This window comes from Monodelphis domestica, chromosome 2 (assembly GCF_027887165.1).
Source record: "Monodelphis domestica isolate mMonDom1 chromosome 2, mMonDom1.pri, whole genome shotgun sequence".
Taxonomy (NCBI): Eukaryota; Metazoa; Chordata; class Mammalia; order Didelphimorphia; family Didelphidae; genus Monodelphis; species Monodelphis domestica.
Window position 1 is genome coordinate 493,884,640 of NC_077228.1, and position 20,093 is coordinate 493,904,732.

Below are 20,093 nucleotides of genomic sequence, written 5' to 3' on the forward strand. Positions count from 1 at the left end.
CGGAGATGTGACTCTCTCTGGTTCGGGTGTCGGGAGGCAGCATGCTGGGCGTTTTGGAAGTTTGGTGGTTGTAGCTTGCTGGTGAGGTAACTGGGAGCAGCTCTGTAGAGTGGGTTAGGTGAGGCATCTTCCCTGAGCGACCTGGGAGAGTGGTTAGAATGATTCCTCCTTTCCTTTACCTCCTAAAGCACTATCCTCTTAGGAGCCCCTCATCTTAGAGTAGACCTCGTGGCTGGAAGCTGAGCTAGTTTTAATCTTTCTGAGGAGGCCTCATGGTTGAGTTCTCTGAACTTCCCTTGGCTTAGGCTAGGTTGGAGAAAAACTTATACCCTTTTCTCTCTTCTTAATTCCTTCCCTCTATTGTAATTAAACCACCATAAAAATCCCAAACCGATTTGAGCATTTTATTGGGATTGAATTAATCCCTGGCGACCACTGGTATAATAGATTCAGTCAATAAGCCCTAATTTTACCCCTTACAGCATGAAGGGGTAAAGTGGTATTACAAATACCACTACACAAAGTGGTAGTACAGCTAAAGTCCTGGAGGAGAAGCCAGGATGTTCCAAGTTCCAGTCCTATCTCTGGCCCTCAATTTGACAAATGATTTAATTTCTCTTAGCCTTGGTTTCCCCATCTACAAAATGGGCATCATCCTGTTTATAACATTTATCTGAAGGAGATAATGAATGTGTTTACATGCATTACGTGTTATTGAGTTAAGATCTGGGACGTTCATGTTAATCCTTATGAGAGGACAAGACGTGGAGGGAGTCAAGTAAGCTAGCCAGGGATTACCAAGATGGCCTGAGTGGAGCCAGGACAACAAAAGAACCAATGGAACGCTGGACAAATCCTATATGGAAAGATGTAGGAAAGCGTGAAGATAGGTAGGTGGGCCTTTTGGTTCTGCTCCACAACACAATTTGGCTCTGCCCTTTCCCTGGTGACACTCTGGGTACTTCCTTGGTTTGTCTTCGTTAGGCAGGATTCTCCCCCATACTTACACGCTCTGTCCAGGACAAGCCCTCGGACCACTGGCAGACCACCAGCCTCGGCGGGCAAGGGGGAAGGAACCCTAACTTTAAAGATCCACAAGTTGGCTCCTACGACTCTTCTCAAGGTTCCAGTCAAAAAAAAAAAAAAGATGCCTTATCCACAGGTTCATCCCCACCTCCTCCCGAGTTCAGACCCAACTGGATCTGAACCAGAGCCACTGGAGTCCAGCTCCCTGCTTGGGCCTTCTGTTTTCACCTCCCCAATGGGCTGGTCACGCATCACTCCTCAGCTCTCCCCCTCCAGGTCCATCAAGCACCGGGGCGAGCTTGGGTTCTCCAAGGCTGCCCTGAGAGGGCCTGAAGGACATGGGGCTGCGGTGCCGCTCAGGGAGGCCTTCGCACCGTTTTCTGGCCACAGTGCTGGCACGGCCGGCTCCGGAGACGCTCCAGGAAGTGCGGCGCTCGTACGGTACGCGGCGGTGCCTTGTCTCCTTGAGGAGGCCTCCATCCACGTGGGCTCTTCCACTCGTTCACGACAGAAGCTCCCACGATTCCTCTCTAGGATCTCCCCCAGACACACACAGAGCCCAGAGGTTTACGCAAACAGTCTTTATTAAAAATCGGCTCCCCCGTGTGCCACACGCTCACTGGTCATCGCCGAGGTCCTTGTTCTCCATCTTGGAGCAGAGTGTGATGTATTCGTCTGGGCTCACGACGTAGGGGGACATGGCGAAGAGAAACTCCTGCAGGGGGCAGATTTCTGACGAACACCCTCTCACCACTTGTTCCTGTAGAAAACCAAGGAAAAGCCCCGGGACAGCGCCGCAGTGAACCCTGCCACTGTGAGCGGCCCCCAATGCCCTGCCCAACGGCGAGCCAGCCGCCGAACCATCCCGTCCAACGCTCCAGCGCAGGGCCGCGGCCCTGGGACAGGGAGCCGGCTGGGCGTTCTGAGGCAATTAAAATCGTTTCAGAGAGCCCATGCTCCCCTCGAGTCACCCAGGCAAGCGGGAGGAGGAAGGGCCAGACTCTGGTCTCTGACTCGGGGACAGGAGGTGACCCCACCCTGATCCCCGGCCCCCCGCGAGGACTCACCTTGTCGTTGTACAAGAGTCGGACGAACCAATCCTTGGACTTCTTGTGCTGGTAGAGTTCTATGATGAGGTCTGCGGCGTACGGCGGCCACTTGTGGTCAAAGATGCCCAGGGTTATCAGTAGGGGCATGAGGGTCACGTCGTGGGTAGCGTAGAGATAGAGCTTTCTGCAAGGGAAAGTTCTTGAAGAAACTGGGCAGCCGGGCCCAGAGACGGGAGGTCCTGGGTTCCAATCTGACCTCAGACATGTCCTAGCTGGGTGACCCTGGACAAGTCACTAACCCCGACTGCCCAGCCCTGACCGCTCTTCTGCCTCGGAGCCAGGACCCAGGACAGGCTCTAAGCGGGAGGGAAGTCTGTCTTTAAGGAACTTCAGATCAGGCCGGGACCCCAGCAGAGGAGTGAGGAAAGCCACCGGCAGAGGCCATCCTGGCCTGTCTGGGTCCTGGTCCTCAACGGCTCGGCCTCCATCCCCGATTGTGCCGTTCCTCCCCAGCCCAGTGCTCCCCCCCGCCAGCCGGGACGCTCACTACCTGGTATCTTTGGGCAGGGCCGAAGGGGTCGACAACTCCAGCATGTTGTTCTGCAGGGTGTAGAGGATGGGGCCGACGGCCATCTGGAGCCCCTCCCTGGGAAGAAGGCAAGCTCATGGGGCTGTGCATTCCCAGGCCTACGGGGCATCGGCCGCCTCCTAAAATTACGCCCCCTAAAGCCCCCACGGCCCAGGCGCAGGGCAGAGACGCCTCCCGGGGGGTTCTGGGAAAGCGGGAGGGGCCTAAGAGGAGCCAGGCCACGTCCAGGAAGCCCCGGGACAACTCAGACCACAAAGTCTTTCATGAAGGAAGGACTATTCATCTTAGAAAGCCCTTGCGGCCTTCGGATCCCCGCCATCTATGGGCTCCGGGACAGAAGAGCGGCGAGGCCTAGCCAATGGGGGTGAAGTGACTCGCCCAGGATCACCCAGCTAGGACGCGTCTGAGGTCACATTTGAACCCAGGACTTCCATCTCTGGGCCTGGTGCTGGATCCACTGAGCGGCCCAGCTGCCCCCAGGATCATGAACAAACTATTCACGATTTAGGGAGGGATATCCTGAGGGCTCCGGCCACAGAATCTAAAAGATGTAAGTCCTCCCCGGGCCGTGGGCGCCACACACAGAAACCGTCACGAATTGCAAGTCCACGCATGGACAAGCAGGGTTGGAAGGGGATCCAGATGCGCTGGCGGGGCGGGAATGACGGGGGCTGGGAGGGAGCCGGCTCTCAGGCCAGGGCAGGCAGCGGGGCGCCCCGAGCCCTAAGCCGAGGGCAGAGGCCAGACCGCTGGTGCCCGGGGTGGGAGAACACAGCCGGAGGAGGAACCGCCTGTGCCGGCCATTCTTTCTAGGCCACAGACCATGAGGCTTCTCCCCTGGTTCGTCTTCACTGAGCAGCTCCCACGGCTTTTCCTGCTGAGCCGCCACCTGAGACGCGTGAGTTGGGGAGAAAAGGGGGACCCGACAAGAAGGCCAGCCCACAGGATGAGGCACAAGGAGCTGGGCACACCCCAGCGCCGGGCTACAAGGAGAGGCGGGCAGGGGGTGTCAGCTCGCCGCCTTAGGAGCCTCCCGGCCTGTCAGGGAGGTCAGGAGAGGAGCCGAGGACAGGCCGGAGCCCAGAAGGCTGGCACAGAGCGGGGCCGCAGAGTGGACAGGAAAGCCATCTCGAGAGCCGGGCCTCAGACGTCTTTCTGCTGGGCCCCAGAAGGCTACGCAGGGCCCAGCCGGGACAGACCGGGGAGGTCTCTGGGCCGAGGCCTCACGGGAGGGCCAGATAACTCCGAGGGCTCTCCCGAGCCTCGAGGCAGGCCTTGCCCACCTCCACCCCATCGTGGAGCCTCCCGGGGGGGGGGGGTCACTCAGACCTGGGGGGTCTCCCGCTCGACTCCCAGCGGCAGCAGCACACGGACCGACGGTAGAAAACCCGCCCGGCGCCTGGGCCGGCGCGTGCCGATGGGCAGCCCTGGCGTCTCGGACCGCAGGGGCGGGTGCTCAGACCCAGGCCGGGCCTCACCTGTCTCTGCTCCCCAGGATGAAGAGGGCTGTGTCGACGGCTCTCTGCTCGATCATGCGGGTGAACTTCTTGAGCGTGGGGCAGCTGGGGAGTCCGTGAACCTGAGGGGGCCATGCACGGAGTGAGGAAGGGCTCCCGGCGGCCCGCCCTCCCTGGGCCCCGTCTCCTGGGGGCAGCCTTGGGAAGACGAGGTTTCCTTCCTTCCGGGCCAAACAGCGGGCGGGACCCTGAACACACTCTGGGCTTGCTTTCTTTTTGAAAACCCCCACGGACCTTCCATCTTAGGCTCATGACTGGGAATTGGCTCCGAGGCAGAAGGGTAGTAAGGTTGGGGGGAAGTGACTTGCCCAGGGTCACACCGCTAGTGTCTGAGGCCACATTTGAACCCAGGATCTCCCGCTTGGAGGCCTCACTGCCTCCCCTTCCGCAGGCCCTCCCTTGAAATGTCCTCTCTTCCCTTTCCCCGGCTCACTACGTTTGCAGTTTCCTAGAGCCGGGAGGACCCGGGAGGCCTCTGGTCTAACCCGAGTCCCAGGAGGGCGGGAGCGCCCCAAAGTCCCTGGGGCAGAACCCCGCACTGCCGCTCGCCATCCCAGAAGACAGTTTGATCCATCGCTGAGTGCCTGATAATGCCTGCTGGGCGCTGGCGACGCCTCAGACAGAAGTCCCAGGGCACACGGGGGCCTCCTGAGCTCCGGCCTGGCCCTTCGGCGAGCTCCCCTCTTGGCTCCGGCGAGGACGACAGGTCCCCCATTCCCCAGAGCTCCTGGGGAGCCGCCTGGGGCACGGGTGGTTCTCCTGCTCTGGAGGCCGCTGCCGGCCGGTGGATGCCTCGAGCCCTGCGCTCCGGGCCCGGCGTTCTGCCCAGGATTCCGTGGGGTCTTCGAGGCTGCCGTGGGGCAGGGAGGGATGGGGGCGGCTTCTGGACAGGCGCCAGGGATGTGTTTTAAGGCCCTGCTACGAGCTGGGGGTCGCAGGAGCTGTTGTGGTTCGGTCGTGGTCGACGCCTCACGGCCTCCATGCGGGGTCTTCTCAGCAGAGATCCTGGAGCGCTTGGCAGGTCCTTCGCAGACGGGGAACCGGAGGCACAGGTGAAAGGACTTGCCCAGGCTCATCGACAGTGTCTGAGGCTGGACTTGAACCCGGGTCTCCGTGACTCAGGAAGGTCCAGAATCAGCTGCCAGGAATCCAGTCTCTGTTCCTGTTATTTTGCTGCGGGTGCCCCCTTGGTTTCTGCTCTCGCAGGCCTGGACCTGCTCCCCCGTGAGTGCCCGGACCGTGATCTCTGAGGGGAGAACTCTGGGGGTGCCCTTCTGAAAAGAAGGGAGGCTAGAGGCCGCCCCCGGTCTGTGGATGGGCCCAGCAGGGCCGGCTCCCTGCTCAGGTCAAGCCCTTCTCCTTTCCCTGTCCGGCCCCTCGAGATGTGGGGAGGAGCGTGTCCGGCCTGCTGACCTGGGGCAGGCCTCCGAGGTGTTGGCGTGGGCACCGTCCATGCTGGGCCACAGGCCAGCGGGAGGGCACAGGGAGGGGAGGGGGTTCTGCGGCTCTGGGCTCCAGGGCTGGATCTGGGACCCAAACCAGGGGACGGAAGACGTGGGCATCCATTCTAAAAGGGATCCTGGAGGCAGAGCACAAGGCCCAGAGACTCCCGGGAGGTCCTGGGTTCAGATCTGGCCTCAGACATTCCTGGCTGGGTGACCCCGGGGAAGTCATTTAACCACATTGCCCAGCTCACAGGGAACTGAGACAGTATTGATTCCAAGACAGAAGGCAAGGGGTTAAACAAAAAAAGGATATCTGTGACCTAAAATGTGTTCAGAGAAAAAAAAAGAAAATCAAGGCCACGAGGTCTTAGAAACCAAATCAAATGGGAATTTCCTACAAATTAGAATTCAATGAAGCCTTGCTCAGTAGTGAGCCCTCTGTTAGGAGAAGTATTCAAGGAGCGGTCAGAGGACCCTGTCCAGGAGAGCCCGCGTTCACCTTCTCTGCTAGCGCGTTGTCCAGCAGGAGGAAGAAGTCCACGCCTTTGCTGCCATCTATGCCCATCTCGCTCTGTACTTTCTTCAGGTCCTCCAAGAATTCGGGCTGCACGGTGGCCATCAGCCTCCTGACACTGGAGAGGAAGAAGGAGGCCGCTGTCAGGCCCACCACGAAGGAGAGGAAGGCCAGACCAGGCTCTCTGAGGCACAGCCCCGGCCTAGGTGGGCCGAGTGGCTCCACAGAACAAGCGGGGAGCACAAAGGGGGTGGGGGGCGGCCCAGCCTCTGGCTCCCCCATCTGGCCCCTTCCCCCCTCACCTGCCACTCTGAGCTGTGCCGTGGTGGTGGCCCCGAAGGCTCTTCTTGAGGACCTCGGGACCCCACGGGACAGCACCGGCCCGGAAGCCAGGCCCTGGGCTCGGCCTGCCCTCCTTGCCTCACTTTTCTGTTCTGGCTGGACCTGGGGCCCAGACTTCCTCCCTGTGGGCACAGCTCGGGCCACCCAGAGCCTCTACTGGACCACAGAACTGCCGCCACCTGGCGCCACCGAAGGCCAGGGAGGTTTCCGCAATGGCCCGGGCCCCCGGTCTGCACTGACTCAGACCAGGCCGGCCCCAGGCGTCTCTTCAGGTTCGGCTACAACGAGGACCTCGAGGATCCTCGAAGGAGGGGAGAGCCGCGAGCGGCCCAGAAGGGACCCAGAGGCGGCTGGGGCTGGCTTGGAAGCAAGGCTCTAACCCCCAGGAGGGGGCCTGGGTCCCACTCACTGGCTGCAGGGCTCCAGGCAGGCTATTCCACACCTGTGGAAAGAGGGAGCTCGATGTTCGGCCGTGCTCGGCCCGGGGACAAAAGAAGCAGAAATGACAAGGCCACAGCCTTCTCGGGAATGAAAATGAGCCCATGCAGCCCGGCTCCCAGGCTTCAATGGGGGAAGAGCACGTAAAACCATGTTCCAGCTGAAAAACAAGGGGCCAGCCCTGCGCCCTGACACTGGGAGTCAGGAAGCCCTGAATTCCCAACTCAGAGGCCGTTCGACTCCTCTGGGACTCAGTTTCCTTTCCTGTACAATGAAGAGGTTGGACTCAATAATGTCTCCTCCCAACTCTGGACCTCCGCTTGAGACTCCAGGGCCCACGCAGCAATCGCTTGCAGAATTTCTGCAGGTTTTGGCCTTGAACCATTTCCACATGAGGAGGAAACCCCACCAGATCAGACCACTTCATGTCCCTGAGGCCATCTCCCTCTCACTCACTCAGGCCTAAAAAAGGTTTGCTGACTGACTCAGAGGTGGCAGAAATAAAATCGAGGCTCCCTCTGTATGAATTCTGGCCTCACCCGTCACCCCCCACCCCCATAAGGGTTCTGGAATGACTTACTCTTGGGGCCTCCAAGGCATGCCTCAACCCTTTGTGGTAAAGGATCTCTTCCTAATTTAAGATGTTAAATTTCCTCTCTGGTACCCCCCCCCCCCCAATCCATTCAACCAGTGTTTGGCCTTCAGATTCTTGCCTTGTTTTCCCTTCTTTCTGGTGTGATGGCTGGAATGGGTTTGACTAAATTATGAGTAAAAACTGTTGTGGTCGCCATTTGTAGAAATTAATCCTTAAGTCACAAGACTGTCAGTAGCTCTAATAGGTTTATGATAGTAAGATAAAGATAACACGAGAGGGAAATCTAGAAAGGAGGTCAAGAATTACCCCAGAGGGTCTCAGAACCTCAGCCTCAGGAACAAACTCCCCCTTCCTGCAGGGTCTCACCTTAGAATACGTTCTCTTCCCCCACTAGCTCTCCAACGACACCCCCCAGGAACCAATTATGGTTCCTCAATTAGCCTGGCATCACCCAGGGGTGGTGCCTGTGGGATCAATTCCCTGGTTGCTGATTGACCCAAATTCAAAACAAATGGAAGGGAGGTCTAAATCTCGGATGGATCAAATCAAAATACAACTTCCCTTCTCACACTGGCCTTGAACCCTGCCCCCGGCCATCTTTGACTCTTCCCTGTCTGCTGCCAGCTCCTATGGCTTGCCCTACTCCGGCAGTCCCAACCTTCATTTCTCCTTGACCAAAGGTGGTTTCATCTTGTGAAGGCTTCTCTAGAGGTGGAAGTCCTGGGTGCAAGTTTTAGCTCTGTCTGACCCCTGGGAGAGACATTCAATCTCTGAAGCTCGGTTTCCTCACTGGAAAATGGAACTTGTACCCATATAGAACACATGATCATATAGAGGTAATTATAACTATGTACATTTATCATCATAGCGTACCTTCCACCTCACAGGGCTGAGGAAAGCTCTTTGTAAACCTTAAAAACACCAGAAAAATGCGAGTCATCGGAACTAAACTATTTTAATCCACTTTGAGGAGAACCAGTAATAGAGCGAAAGCTGGCCCCAAAGCTGAGAAGACCCAAGTTTGAGTTCAGTCCTTCCTCCGTCCTGGAACAGGGGATGTGACCCCTGGGCCTTCCCTGGGGAGGAAGTAATCCCACCCACCATTCTATTTCTATTCCAAAATTCTCATTGGCTCCTCCCTGCTGAACATAAAGCAGACCCCCCTTTTCCCTGCCTGGCATTCAAGGCCTTTCCCAGCAGGGCCAGCCTTATCTTGGGGCTCCTCATCCACTGGCTCCCCCATTTCTATCTTCTTCCTTGTTACCTCCTCCATGGAGCTTTCCCTGATGCTCCCATGGTGAGTCTATTTACATTTGACAAACACAGAATCAAATTTTTTAGGGCACCAGACCTGACCCCATCAGGCATTTCTCTCCTACTCCTCTGTGGCTCGGGCAGAGGGTCTTTTGGCAGTTGCCCCAGGCCCTCTCTAGGCCCTTCATACGCTGCTGGAATGGAAACCTGACAGAGGAGCAATGGCCTGGGACGGTGGGAAGGGATTTGGAGCCAAAAGGTCTGGATTCAAATTCATCCCCTATCATTCTCTACTGGTTGAGTCACTCATCTCTCCAGGCTTCTGTTTCCTGGCCTGGAGGGTCTCTGGGCTCCCTGTCAGCTCTAAGGTTTTATGGTCCCAGGATCCTTTTTGGCTTGCTTGGCCCAAGAAGTTCTTGGCTCTCCTATAGTATTCCTAAGGCTATGGGGACCCCTCTTCCCTCTTGGGGGGCCAGCAGCCCCTGGCAGACGTGCCCCCCCATCAGGAATCAGGCTTCACCCACTCACAGGGAGAAGCCCAACTGTACTTACAATGGACACATGGATAAGCATCCACACTCCCATCTCTGTCACAGGTCATACACACAAGGCGGCCCTTTGTAAACCCCCATCCATCCTCCCCACCCCCACCCCCGCCTGTGAAGGAGGCCTGAGGGAGAGGGGGAGCCTGGGGGGGCGCACTTACCTGACCATGTATCTCAGGGTTTGGCAGTTATCGTAGTTGGGGTACAGGATTTCGGAGCTGGCTTCATCGGTGAGGATGGTGACTGGGCCTAAGAGAACAGGGACAAGAAGACTGGCCTCTTGCTTTCCCATCTGGCCTGAGGACAAGCATCGTCCTCCACCCGGCAGCCCATCTCCTGCTGCCCCAAAAGCCTCCTTTTTCCCCAAGAAGCCTGACTGCCGTCCCACACAGGCAGGGCCAGCATCTGCCCGGGACATCTCACCCCCTGGATCACGCTTGGAATGGCCTCAGGCTTTGGGCAAACCCCCCAACACGTGCCAAAACCCAGAGTGGATCCCAGAAAGGCCTGGCGGTAGTATTTGAAAGAGCCGGGCCTTGGTACCACACTGAGGCCCAAAGAGGCTCTCCTGGACAGCGGCTTTGTGACCGGGCCAACCCTCCGAGTCCTGGGGCTCCAGCTCTGTAAACCGGCGACTCGACCAAGCTGGGAAGCACTCCACAGACACGGCCGATTATCCAGCCTACATGCAAAGGGGGCAAAGACCAGCCCCCGTGGGCCCAGAGGGCAGCAGCGCATCCAAGATGGCCCCCTACATGCTATTCTTGGGCTACATGATGTATTTTAGGCACAGGCCGGACAGCCCTCTAATCCGTGACCAAAGGCTACCCCAAGTGTTTCTGTCAGGTGAAGGGCGGTGGTGAGGAGGAAGGGAGACAAGTGGACGGTACCCCACCTCTGCAGACCGCCGAGCACAAACCCTCCAAAATGGCAGAGGCAGGAGGCCGAGGACAGCAACGTCCTGCCACAGAATGAGTGCATAAACAGAAGCCTAGGAGCAGCGAGTCCCGCCATGCTCTGCCCTGGCCAAGATGACTCAGAATGCTACGTCCACCATGGGGGCTTCTGCTTCTAGACAGACTCACTGACAAGAGCTGGAAGACGCTGAAGGCTGCTACCGTCCGACCTGACTCAGCCATCTCTCCTCCTTGATCAAAGTGCTTAACGCCATCCACTTTCTGGCCTTGCTTGTATTTGTGTCCTTGGCAAGGTATCTGGCATAGAACTACTTAATAAATGCCTTACCATCAGGAGCCAGTTGGGTGGCTCAGTGGATTGAGAGTCAGGCCTAGAGATAGGAGGACCTGGGTTCAAATCTGGCCCCAGACACTTCTCAGCTGGGTGACCCTGGGCAAGTCACTGAAGCCCCATTGCCTATCCTTTACCACACTTCTGCCTTAGAACCAATATACAGTATTGACTCCAGACGGAAGGTAAGGGCTTAAAAAAATAAAATAAATAAAATAAATGCCTTATCATCACTTGATCCAGATCACAGGGACTGTGAGGACCAGCCTTTGGGCCCTTCTCCCTGTTCTCTCAAGGGGCTCAGCTCCTGGCTCACCCTTTTTTCCTCAGTTCTTGAGTTCCTCTAAGGAGCTTCAACATTCCTTTAATTTTAACAACATACTACAAATACTAGCTGGCATTAATTGTGCACGACGTACACCGTCTCATTTGATAATACCGCTATTTCCCGTTAGAAGGGAAACGTCTTGTGAGCAGGCATCGTTTCATTCCTTTTCTTTGTATCCTCGGGCCTCATATGGCCCTGCAGCAGGCCTTGCCTACTGAACAAGAATCCTGGCTAGAACACCATCCGGGCTCCTTGGGAAGTCTTCCTGGGCATTAAGGGGTGTTAAGGCTACTCACTCCCCTTTGGGCAGGCCAAGTTGTCAGCAGCCAAGTGCCCTTTCTCCAGCTTACACCCCTGCTTTTAGTTTTCTCCCCTGGGGCCAGGCACGACTCTGATTGCCTGCTCCGTGAGCACCCCTCCAAGGGCAGAAGGACCCCGGAAAGTCAGGGGCACACAGAAGAGGGTCACTAACATGGCGGGCAGACCGATGCCACGGGAAGATCAAGTGAGAGACTGCGGATGTTTAGTCTGCAGGCAGGGGTGAGACATAATTAGTGGTCTTCAATGACTGAAAGGGCTGTCGGACATCAAGCGATTCGTCTTGCTTTGGGTGACCCGAGAAGGCAGAAGCAAGAATAGGTTCAACCCAACAGAAAAAACATTCACAATTAGAACTGCCTTGGAGGGAGCCAATTCCCCATCTCCAAACGTCTTCAGGCAGAGACGTCCGTGGAGGGCTCCATTCTGGGGCCTCGGGTGTCCTTTCCGGGGCCGAGGTTCTGTGGTTAGTAGCTATGCTGTGTAGGCTTACTTGCAGCCAGGGAGTCTCAGTGAATCCGAGATGAAAGGCTCCGCTGTTTCTACACATTTCACCTGACACATGTGTTTACCTACCGATCACATTTCAAATTTAATTTTGTCATTATTTCATTCACAACAATAACACGCCATAAGCGGTTCTTTCTTAGGGAATAGATACAGGGTTTCCTGGCCAGGCCCACCAGGAGCCCAGCCAAGCACCGGGCAGCCACCGTAGGTCCGCCTCTCCCCAGGCTGGCCAAGCCATCCCTTCCGTCCACTACCTTCTTTCCCCCATCCAGGGTGGCGTGTGCAGTCCTGAGCATGGCTGGCAATGGCGGCTGGAGAGCCTGCGGAGGGCCGTGATGCCAAGCAGCACGGAAGGTGCCCGCCAAAGGGCGGCGCTCCCTTGGCTGTGAGCACAGGGGAAGGGGGAGGATGTCCACGTAAAGCAGGGCTCAGACTCTAACCTTCTTTCTGGCGTTGGAAAAGTCCAGCCAACAAGCATCGCGTAGACTCCAGATTCCGGAATATGTTAGTAGAGCGAACACTGAGAAGGAAAAAAGCCTCTTAAGGGCAGTGTAGTTAGGAGACCCCCTTATTTCTTGGCAGGATGACTCCCCTGAGAGAAGCATTTAGGGCCGCTGGGGACTGGTTTTCAGGGACTGGCCCTTGCCCGTCCGTGGCTCACACCCCACGTGCCCTGTCACAGAGGGGAGGGGAGAGGTTGAGGGCCTGGACGGGGGCTCCCGGGCCTGAGACCTCCAGGAAGGAACAACTTTACATGGGACTCACGTGACCTCCCCCGGCTTGAATGTTGGCGAGAGGAACTGGACGTCTTCTACGTAGTTCCTCCTCAGCCTCTCTCCCAGGCTAAACATCTGCTGCATTCCCAAGCTGGTCAGCTGGCCCGCAAACACACCACCCTGCGGCAGAGGGAAGATGGGGGGACAGAAGGGAAGCAGAGGAACAGAGACCCCACGATAACTCAGGACGGCGGCAAGCACGAACAAGTGGAAGCTTGTTGGGCTGCTTCTCCCCAGCTCACCTTTAGTCTGGTCTCTTGGTACTGACTGTCGTAAGGAGACGGCGGTCTCGGGCCACCCTCGAGGTCGGTCACGACATAATCAAACAGGGTTTTGTCGGGGATCTCCAACAGTGAGGGATTCCACTCTACCTGCCAAAACAGGGAAAACCACCATCTGTGAAAGCTGTTCAGTCATTCTTCAGGTGTGTCTGACTCTGTAACCCCATTTGGGCTTTTCTTGGGAAAAGTTACTGGAGTCATTTGCCATTTCCTTCTCCAGTTTGCTTGACAGATGAGGAAAATAAGGCAAACAGGGTTAAGTGACTTGTCCGGGGTCACACAGTGAGTAAAGATCTGAAGTTAGATTTGAACCTGGGTCCTCCCAACTCCAAATCTGGCACTCTAGCCACTGTGCCACCTCACTGCCCCTTGAATAGGTAAGCCCACGAGCCCCTTTAGTGGCAGCACCTCCAGTCTGCTGGTCCTACTTCCAGCTCAGGAAACAACTCCTTTTGTGGGTGCTGTGTCACAGCCCCTCCCCAAATCAGAGCAACTTGAGGCTTGGAAAAGAAAGTTCTTGACACCAGAGTTCCTGGTACTGTCCAAAGGATCGACATCAGCAATGGGCATAGCTTTATCAGGAGAAATGACAATGCAGAAGTTACACCATCACTTGCTTGGCCACTAAACTCTGAAACCTTCTCTATTTATTTTCTCTCCCATTAGCATGTAAACGCCTCGAGGGCTGGGACTGTGCTTGCTTCTATTTATCCATCCTGGCTAGCAGCCTTTGGCACATGGTAAAGCCCTTAAATGCCTCTTTTCTAGTCATTCATAAATAGCTATGCAAGTTGAAGTGACCCACTTCATTTCTGGGTGACTCTGTTTACTCATCTGAAAGATGATGGGGTTGAACAGGATGGTTCATGAAACCAGCAGGGTGAGAAGCAGGCACATTTGCTCCTCTTCAGATTCCCAAACACAATGTGAGAAAAGTTACGATCCGTCTGGCCCCAAAGCTGGCCTGGGATTTGAACCTCCACTGTGAGAGTGACTCCCCCTGCCAGGCTTTTGTTCCTCACTTTTAAAACCAAGTTGTAAGGCTCCTTCCAGCTCAAAGCCTGCCCCCAAAAGCCCTGCTGACTCCTCCTCCTCCTCCTCTTCCTTTCTTCAGCTCAAGCTTTTTGGACAAGTAGTTTCTACCTATTGCTTCCATAGAGGCACCACTGACTCCTCTTATAATCCCCTAGGCTCTGGCTCCTGTCCCTCTTCTCTGACCATCCCTCCTGGATCAATCCAATGGCCTTTTTTTCTCCCACCTCCTTTCTCATCCTCCCTAAACTCTTAGCATCATTTCTTATTATAAAGATATTTTATCAATTACACGTAATAATTTCCCCATTTGTTTTCTGAAATTAAAAGATCCAAATTGCCTCCCTCCCTCCTGGAGCTGGCAAGCAATCTGATCTGGATTATACATGTGTTATCACCTCAGCAACATTGAACCCTGTGCATCCATTGCCCCTCTCACTGCCTCCTGTCCCCTTCTCTGCTTTGGGACTCTTCCTCAAAGAAGGCCAGTGGCTTCTGAACCCAGGTTTTTGTTCTCTGTTCTCACTACCCCTCAGAGAAGGCATCTATGTTCACAGCGTTAACGACCACTTCCATGCAGGTATAATCCTCCAAACCAAATTCCTGTTTCAGAACAGTCCTGAACTCCAGCTCAACAACCACATTCTCTGGAGTTGGGAGAACCTGGGCTCAAATCTGGCCTCAGATACTGCTGATCTGGGTGACCCTGGGCCAATCGCTTAACTTCAATTACCTAGTCCTTGCTGATCTTCTGTCTTAGAACTGTTACCAAGTCAGAAAGTATGGATTAAAAAAAATAAAACAATTAAAAAGAAAAAGCTAAGTTCCCTGCTCAGGGCTAAGCACTCTGGGAAATATAAGCAAAGATATGGACAAATCCAGCTCTGGGTAGAGAGACAGCAAGACTCAAGAAGAATGGCTCTTCATTTTTGGACTTGGTTACTCCTAGATTTGTTTTGTCTGGTGACACATATTTGTTAAAAAAAACTTTGTTTTGGGAGGCAGCTGGGTTGCTCAATGGATTGAGAACCAGGCCTAGAGATGGGAGGTTCTAGGTTCAAATCTGGCCTCAGACACTTCCTCAGACCAATACACAGTATTAATTCCAAGGCAGAAGGTAAGGGTATTTAAAGGCATTTAAAAAAAAAACACTTTGTTTTTCCTTTTTATGTCAGAGGAGGGAAGTGGAAGAGGGAGAAAACTAATTCCGGGTAACTGAAAAATTAATTACACTACCGAGGAACACAAATCATACATACATAAAATTGCTTGGTGAAAACAACACTAGATTTGGAGTCAGAGGACCTACTTTTGAATCCTTGTTGTTACTCTCTACCCAAGTGAACTTAGGGAAATTATTTAACTTGTCTAGGGCCTCATTTCCTCATCTGTAAAATGTGAGGAAGGGGTACATAATCTCTAAGATCTATTCCATATATAAATATAACATACCTTTGACTCAACACAAAACTAGTAATGAAGACATCACTAGGGAAAAAGGGAACATTTGCTAGCTCAGGGTAGTGAATTTGGCCTTGAAAAAAAATAGGAAAAAGACACTTCAAGCAGAAGGGCCATAGAGTAGAGAGAAAGATAGGAATGGACAAAATGGTGTTGAATAGCCAAGAGAGGTTGGCTACAGTAAATGGATTTATTTAGAATAGTGGGAGATATTTGAAGTTAGACTGTGGCACTATAGTCTTGTATTTGGTTACCTCCTATCCCTTCATTTAGCATGTCTAAAACCAAACCTTCAACTCCCCCTACTAGCCAGGTCCCCCTCACAATGGCATTATTAGTTATTCAGGTTCAAAATCTTTAAATTATCTTGACTCACCTCCCTAGCATCCAGTTCAAATGCCAGGTCTTGTCAATCTTCCCCTTGAAATATCTCTTAAAGTCCTTTAACCCAAGCTATACAACATATAAAACTCTCTTAATCTCAGTTTCTTTTTCTGTAAAGGGGAGTTGGACTAGATGACCTCTGAAAGTCCTTCCCAAATTTGTAATTCTAATTATGTTGTATGGTTGTATAATATGTATATACACACACTCAAATCTGTCAAATTATGATGTGTGTGTATACATACATACATACATACACACACAAACATTCCACCCATAACTTTTATTCTAACCTTTATCAGAATATTTGCTTCTCAAGGCAACAGGCCTGGTTACCTTGGTCCAGAGTCCAGAACACAGTCCCTCTGCACCTTTCTAGGGGAAGCTTCAAAGTACCAAAGGATAAGCCTCTAGGACACTCGGAAGGAAAAGGAATGGAAACACAAAGCAGATGGAGTGAACTTTCTTGTAATGGTTTTTCTAAGGGTTGTTTGCTTTTACTGGGAGGAAAATACTTCAGAGTTCTGAATACAGCTTGGGCAGATTTGAAACACTGGAATCCATCTGTCCACGAGAATGTGGTACTGAGGATGGTAATTTGTCTCACAAGCCAGTTGTGGACAGCAAGTTCATTTTTTGGATGCTAAACCATTCCCAGACCCTGCTTCAGTGCTGAGCTGAGGATAAAACTCTGGAGCATATAAATATTGCTGAAAAGTTCCACCAACCCAACAATGTGTCAAAGCCACTAGACTGGGTTTGGAAAGTTTTTGGTGGATCCTTTGAAATGAGTGATTTCCCAAAATGTCTCAACCCCAATAGGACACAGGTCTCTGAACTCCACGTATGTCTTCTCTGATAATGAAAATTTCTATAAAGCTTTATGGTTTGGAGAATCTTTGCATTTATATCTTTCTTGTGCTTCACATAATCCCAAGAATCTGGCAATGCCAGTATTTATTATCCCAGTTTGTGAGTGAAGAAAATGATTCCTAGAGATTGCTATTTGAGCTGTAATTAGAAACTCTGTTTTCATAGAAACGCTTATGTAAAAATGGACAGCCCTTTAAAAATTGTCTTTCTTTAAAAGATTTTTTCAATTTAACTCTTAAAAAAACTGAAAGGTGATTTCATTGACATAGAGAATTTTCAGGTGAGGAAACTCTCAAACCACTGCAGGTGAGCACTTTACATGTTTGGAGAGTAGCTTGGGGCACTCAAGAGTTAAGTGAACTTGGGTCTGTCCCAGTTCTGAAGCCACTTCCATCTACCAAGCATAATGCCTTCTGTTTTTCCTTTCTAAAAAACCAGTTCCTATTCATTAACCACCCAATAAAAAAATCCAAAGGTCTTTTTTGACCTTATCCTCCCTCAGCTCTCTGAAGCACACCACTCCCTCCTTTTACTGCACCCTCTCCTCCTGGATTTCAATGTCACAGGATATAGTCATGTTTTTTTTTTGTTTTGTTTGTTTTTTCCTATTTTTTTGGCTCCTACCCCTTAAGAATCTGGGTGAGTGTCCTGGTCCCTCTTCACACTTGAGTTTCACACACAGATTCAGCTTGTAATTTTGGAAGGGTGACTTCCAAATCTCTTCTCTAGAACTTGTTTGAATTTCTAACTTTTCTGGTTTTTCTCCATCTGGAAATATCATTGCTACTTCAAACTCATCAATTTCAAAGCTGAATAGCATATTCTTGCCCATTCCTCCATTTAGCTAGATCTATGGATAATCTGTTCACTCAGGTTTATAATCTTAAAAGTAATTTTATATTTTCCTTCTCCCTCAAGCCCATGAGTTGCCAAATCCCATCAGTTCTAGCTCTGCAATACCTCTAGCACTCATCCTCATCTGTTCCCACTCCCATCATATACATTCCCATCTTTTCCTCACCTGGAAAAGCCTCTTCGTTATTCCTGTTTTTAATACATGCCATTCTTCTCAGCATGAATAATCCACCTTTTTTAATGCACCCCTCTCCTCAAGAATTTTCAGTGGTTTCCCCCAACTATTAAGTTTGTGATCCTGGCATATGTCAAGGTGTTCACTGTCTAATTCCAATTCACTGGATTAGTCTTTTTTTTTAAACCCTTACTTTCTTTCCTAGTAACAACTCTAAGACAGAAGAGTAAAAGCTAGGCAAATAGGGTTAACTAACTTGCCCAGGGTCCCACAGCTAGTATCAGCTTTATTTTACACTACAGTTCCCTCTTTGCATTCTCAGCAATGGTCCTGTCTCCATGCTTTGCTCATAATATCTCTCCACCTCTCAAGCTCTATCCATCATCACCAACAGACTCCTTTCTTCAAGGCCCAACTGGAAGAGGTCATCTCCTTTAAGACATCTTCCACCCAACTCTTCTTTTTCCATCTTTCTTTCTTTTTTTTTTAACCCCTAATTTCCATCTTAGAATGGTTCCAAGGCAGAAAAGAGGTAAGGGCTGCCTTCAGGAAGGTCACAGTCTACTAGGGAGAAGACTTGACTAGGGTCACATGGCTAGGAAATATCTGAGGCTGGAATTTTAAGCCAGGATTTCCCTTCTCTAGGCCTGGTTCTCAATCCACTAAGTCATCTAGCTGCTAGGAAGCAACTCTTCTTGCAAGAGTTAGAAGGGACTTTCAAAGCTCTCTGGGCTAACTCTCTCACTTTACAGGTAAGGAAACTGAAGCCCAAGGAGGTTTTAAATGCCTTGCCCAATACCCGCTGGTTTGTAAACATCAGAAGTGGTCTGAAATCTCTTACCCACATTATGTCCCCTGACCACTTAAATACACTATTTGTGATGAACTGAATTAATCTAAGGAGTAAAAAGGACTCAAGGTCGGGGGATGGGGAAAAAAGAAATGCCAAAAGCCTTTACTGGGAATCAAGAAACCCAGCTGGGTCCTTCTTCCGGGGCACCCCCTTCCACCTCCTGTCCTCTGGCCTGCAAGTTGGGCAACACGGTCTGTCATCTCCTTAGCAAGCACCACTTAAACCCACACTCCCCGGACCATTCGTGGCCGCCCAGTGACGCACAGACGTGCTCAGGCGGGCGCTGACAAGCACAGAGCCCTCGGGGAAGCGAAGGTCTGACCGTGGGAGGGAAGGCACCAGCGGGTGGCTGGCCCCGGCCCCCCCTTCCCCCCCCCTTCCTCACCTGCTCCACCTGCGGGAGCGGCTTGAGGGGTGTCCGTGCTCCGTGGCGGAACACCACCTGCACCATCTTCAGCTGCAGCTGCTGGGGGTCTACCTTGCGCTGGTGGAGGCAATAGGCCAGCGAGGTCAAGACGCCCACGGGCGCCCAGACGCGCACGCTGAAGAGCCTGGGCAGCATGGTGCCCAAGCCCCCGAGGGGAGCTCAGCAGCGGACCGGGGTAGCTGGCAGGGCAGGCAGGCTGGCAAGCGCGGGGCCCACCGGCCGTACGGCCCGCGGGAGCTCACCAGCTACTGGCTGCAGTGGCTCGGACGAGCGCCAGCATTCAGCCCGAGGCCCCCCGCTGCGGTGGACGCTCGCTGCCCTCGGGGAGGAGGGGGTTGGCGGGGGAGGGCAGCCGCCGAGTTGAGCCAAGGAGAGGCCTTCAGCCACACGCAGGCGGCACACGCTGCCTTCCTCTCTCCCACTGCCCAGGTGTCCCACGTCCTACTACAACCAGTGAACAGCCCGAGTCACCGGACTACCGTGTCGATGCCCCGAGCCGCTCAGCGAGCGGACTGCCTCACGGATCCCGGGACAGCCCTTTCTAATTGGAGAGCACCAGCTCCCTAGCCTATTAACCGGCGAGGATGGGGGCAGGGGCGGCCCACGCGCAGCCCGACGGGAGATGGAGTCCCCAAACCAGCCCGAAATCGGAAGCTCCTGCAGCGGAATGAACTGCAACTCCCAGAAGGAAGCGCGGTCGGGCTCTTTCGGCCACACAGAGCTACTCCTCTCCCTCCCCTATGCTTGGCTCCGCCCCTCTAGTTTGTCCTATGGGACACCTCCCCCACCTCCGTTTCTTAGGGTGCGTCTCTCGTGCTCCCCTCCCACCCCCGGGAAGTGACTGGTCTGTCTTTAGTCTGGTCTTGGAAAGATTGATGCTTGTATCTGCAGCCAATGAGAAATTACCCGGATAGGAGGCTGGGTTTGGGATGGAGGGAAGAAGAGGTGCTAGCAAACTTCACCGAACTTGGTCCATCAAAAAGATCAAAAGAGAAATTCGCTTCGATTCAATAAACGGCCATCAGTAGTCTACTCTTCTTCAATACACCTGGTATTCGGAGATGAAACAAGACACACACTCCTGCCTTCAGGAAGGTCACAGTCTACTAGGGAGAAGACTAACCCACAAATATTTATAAAATGCGAATTAGATAGTGACAAATGTCTAGCCGGGGTTCCAGGAGAAAAAGATCACTTTCAATTGAAAATAACTGCGGTAGATGGGTGGGGGAAGGATTATGGAAACGTCATGGAGGAG

General features: G+C 53.1%; 1 protein-coding gene across 1 annotated transcript; it reads right to left on the reverse strand.

The window, feature by feature from the left end:
* Nucleotides 1–1,592: 1,592 nt before the first annotated feature.
* On the reverse strand, nt 1,593–19,538 carry ACP6 (acid phosphatase 6, lysophosphatidic). The gene is made up of 10 exons (XM_056819297.1): nt 18,794–19,538; nt 12,737–12,865; nt 12,484–12,614; nt 12,159–12,238; nt 9,476–9,563; nt 6,126–6,258; nt 4,143–4,243; nt 2,626–2,721; nt 2,094–2,259; nt 1,593–1,786 (listed from the first exon to the last, which is right to left on the reverse strand). The coding sequence occupies exons 1-10, from the start codon at nt 18,968–18,970 to the stop codon at nt 1,643–1,645; spliced, it is 1,245 nt and encodes a 414-aa protein (XP_056675275.1). The 5' UTR covers nt 18,971–19,538; the 3' UTR covers nt 1,593–1,642.
* Between the last annotated feature and the right edge of the window lie 555 nt (nt 19,539–20,093).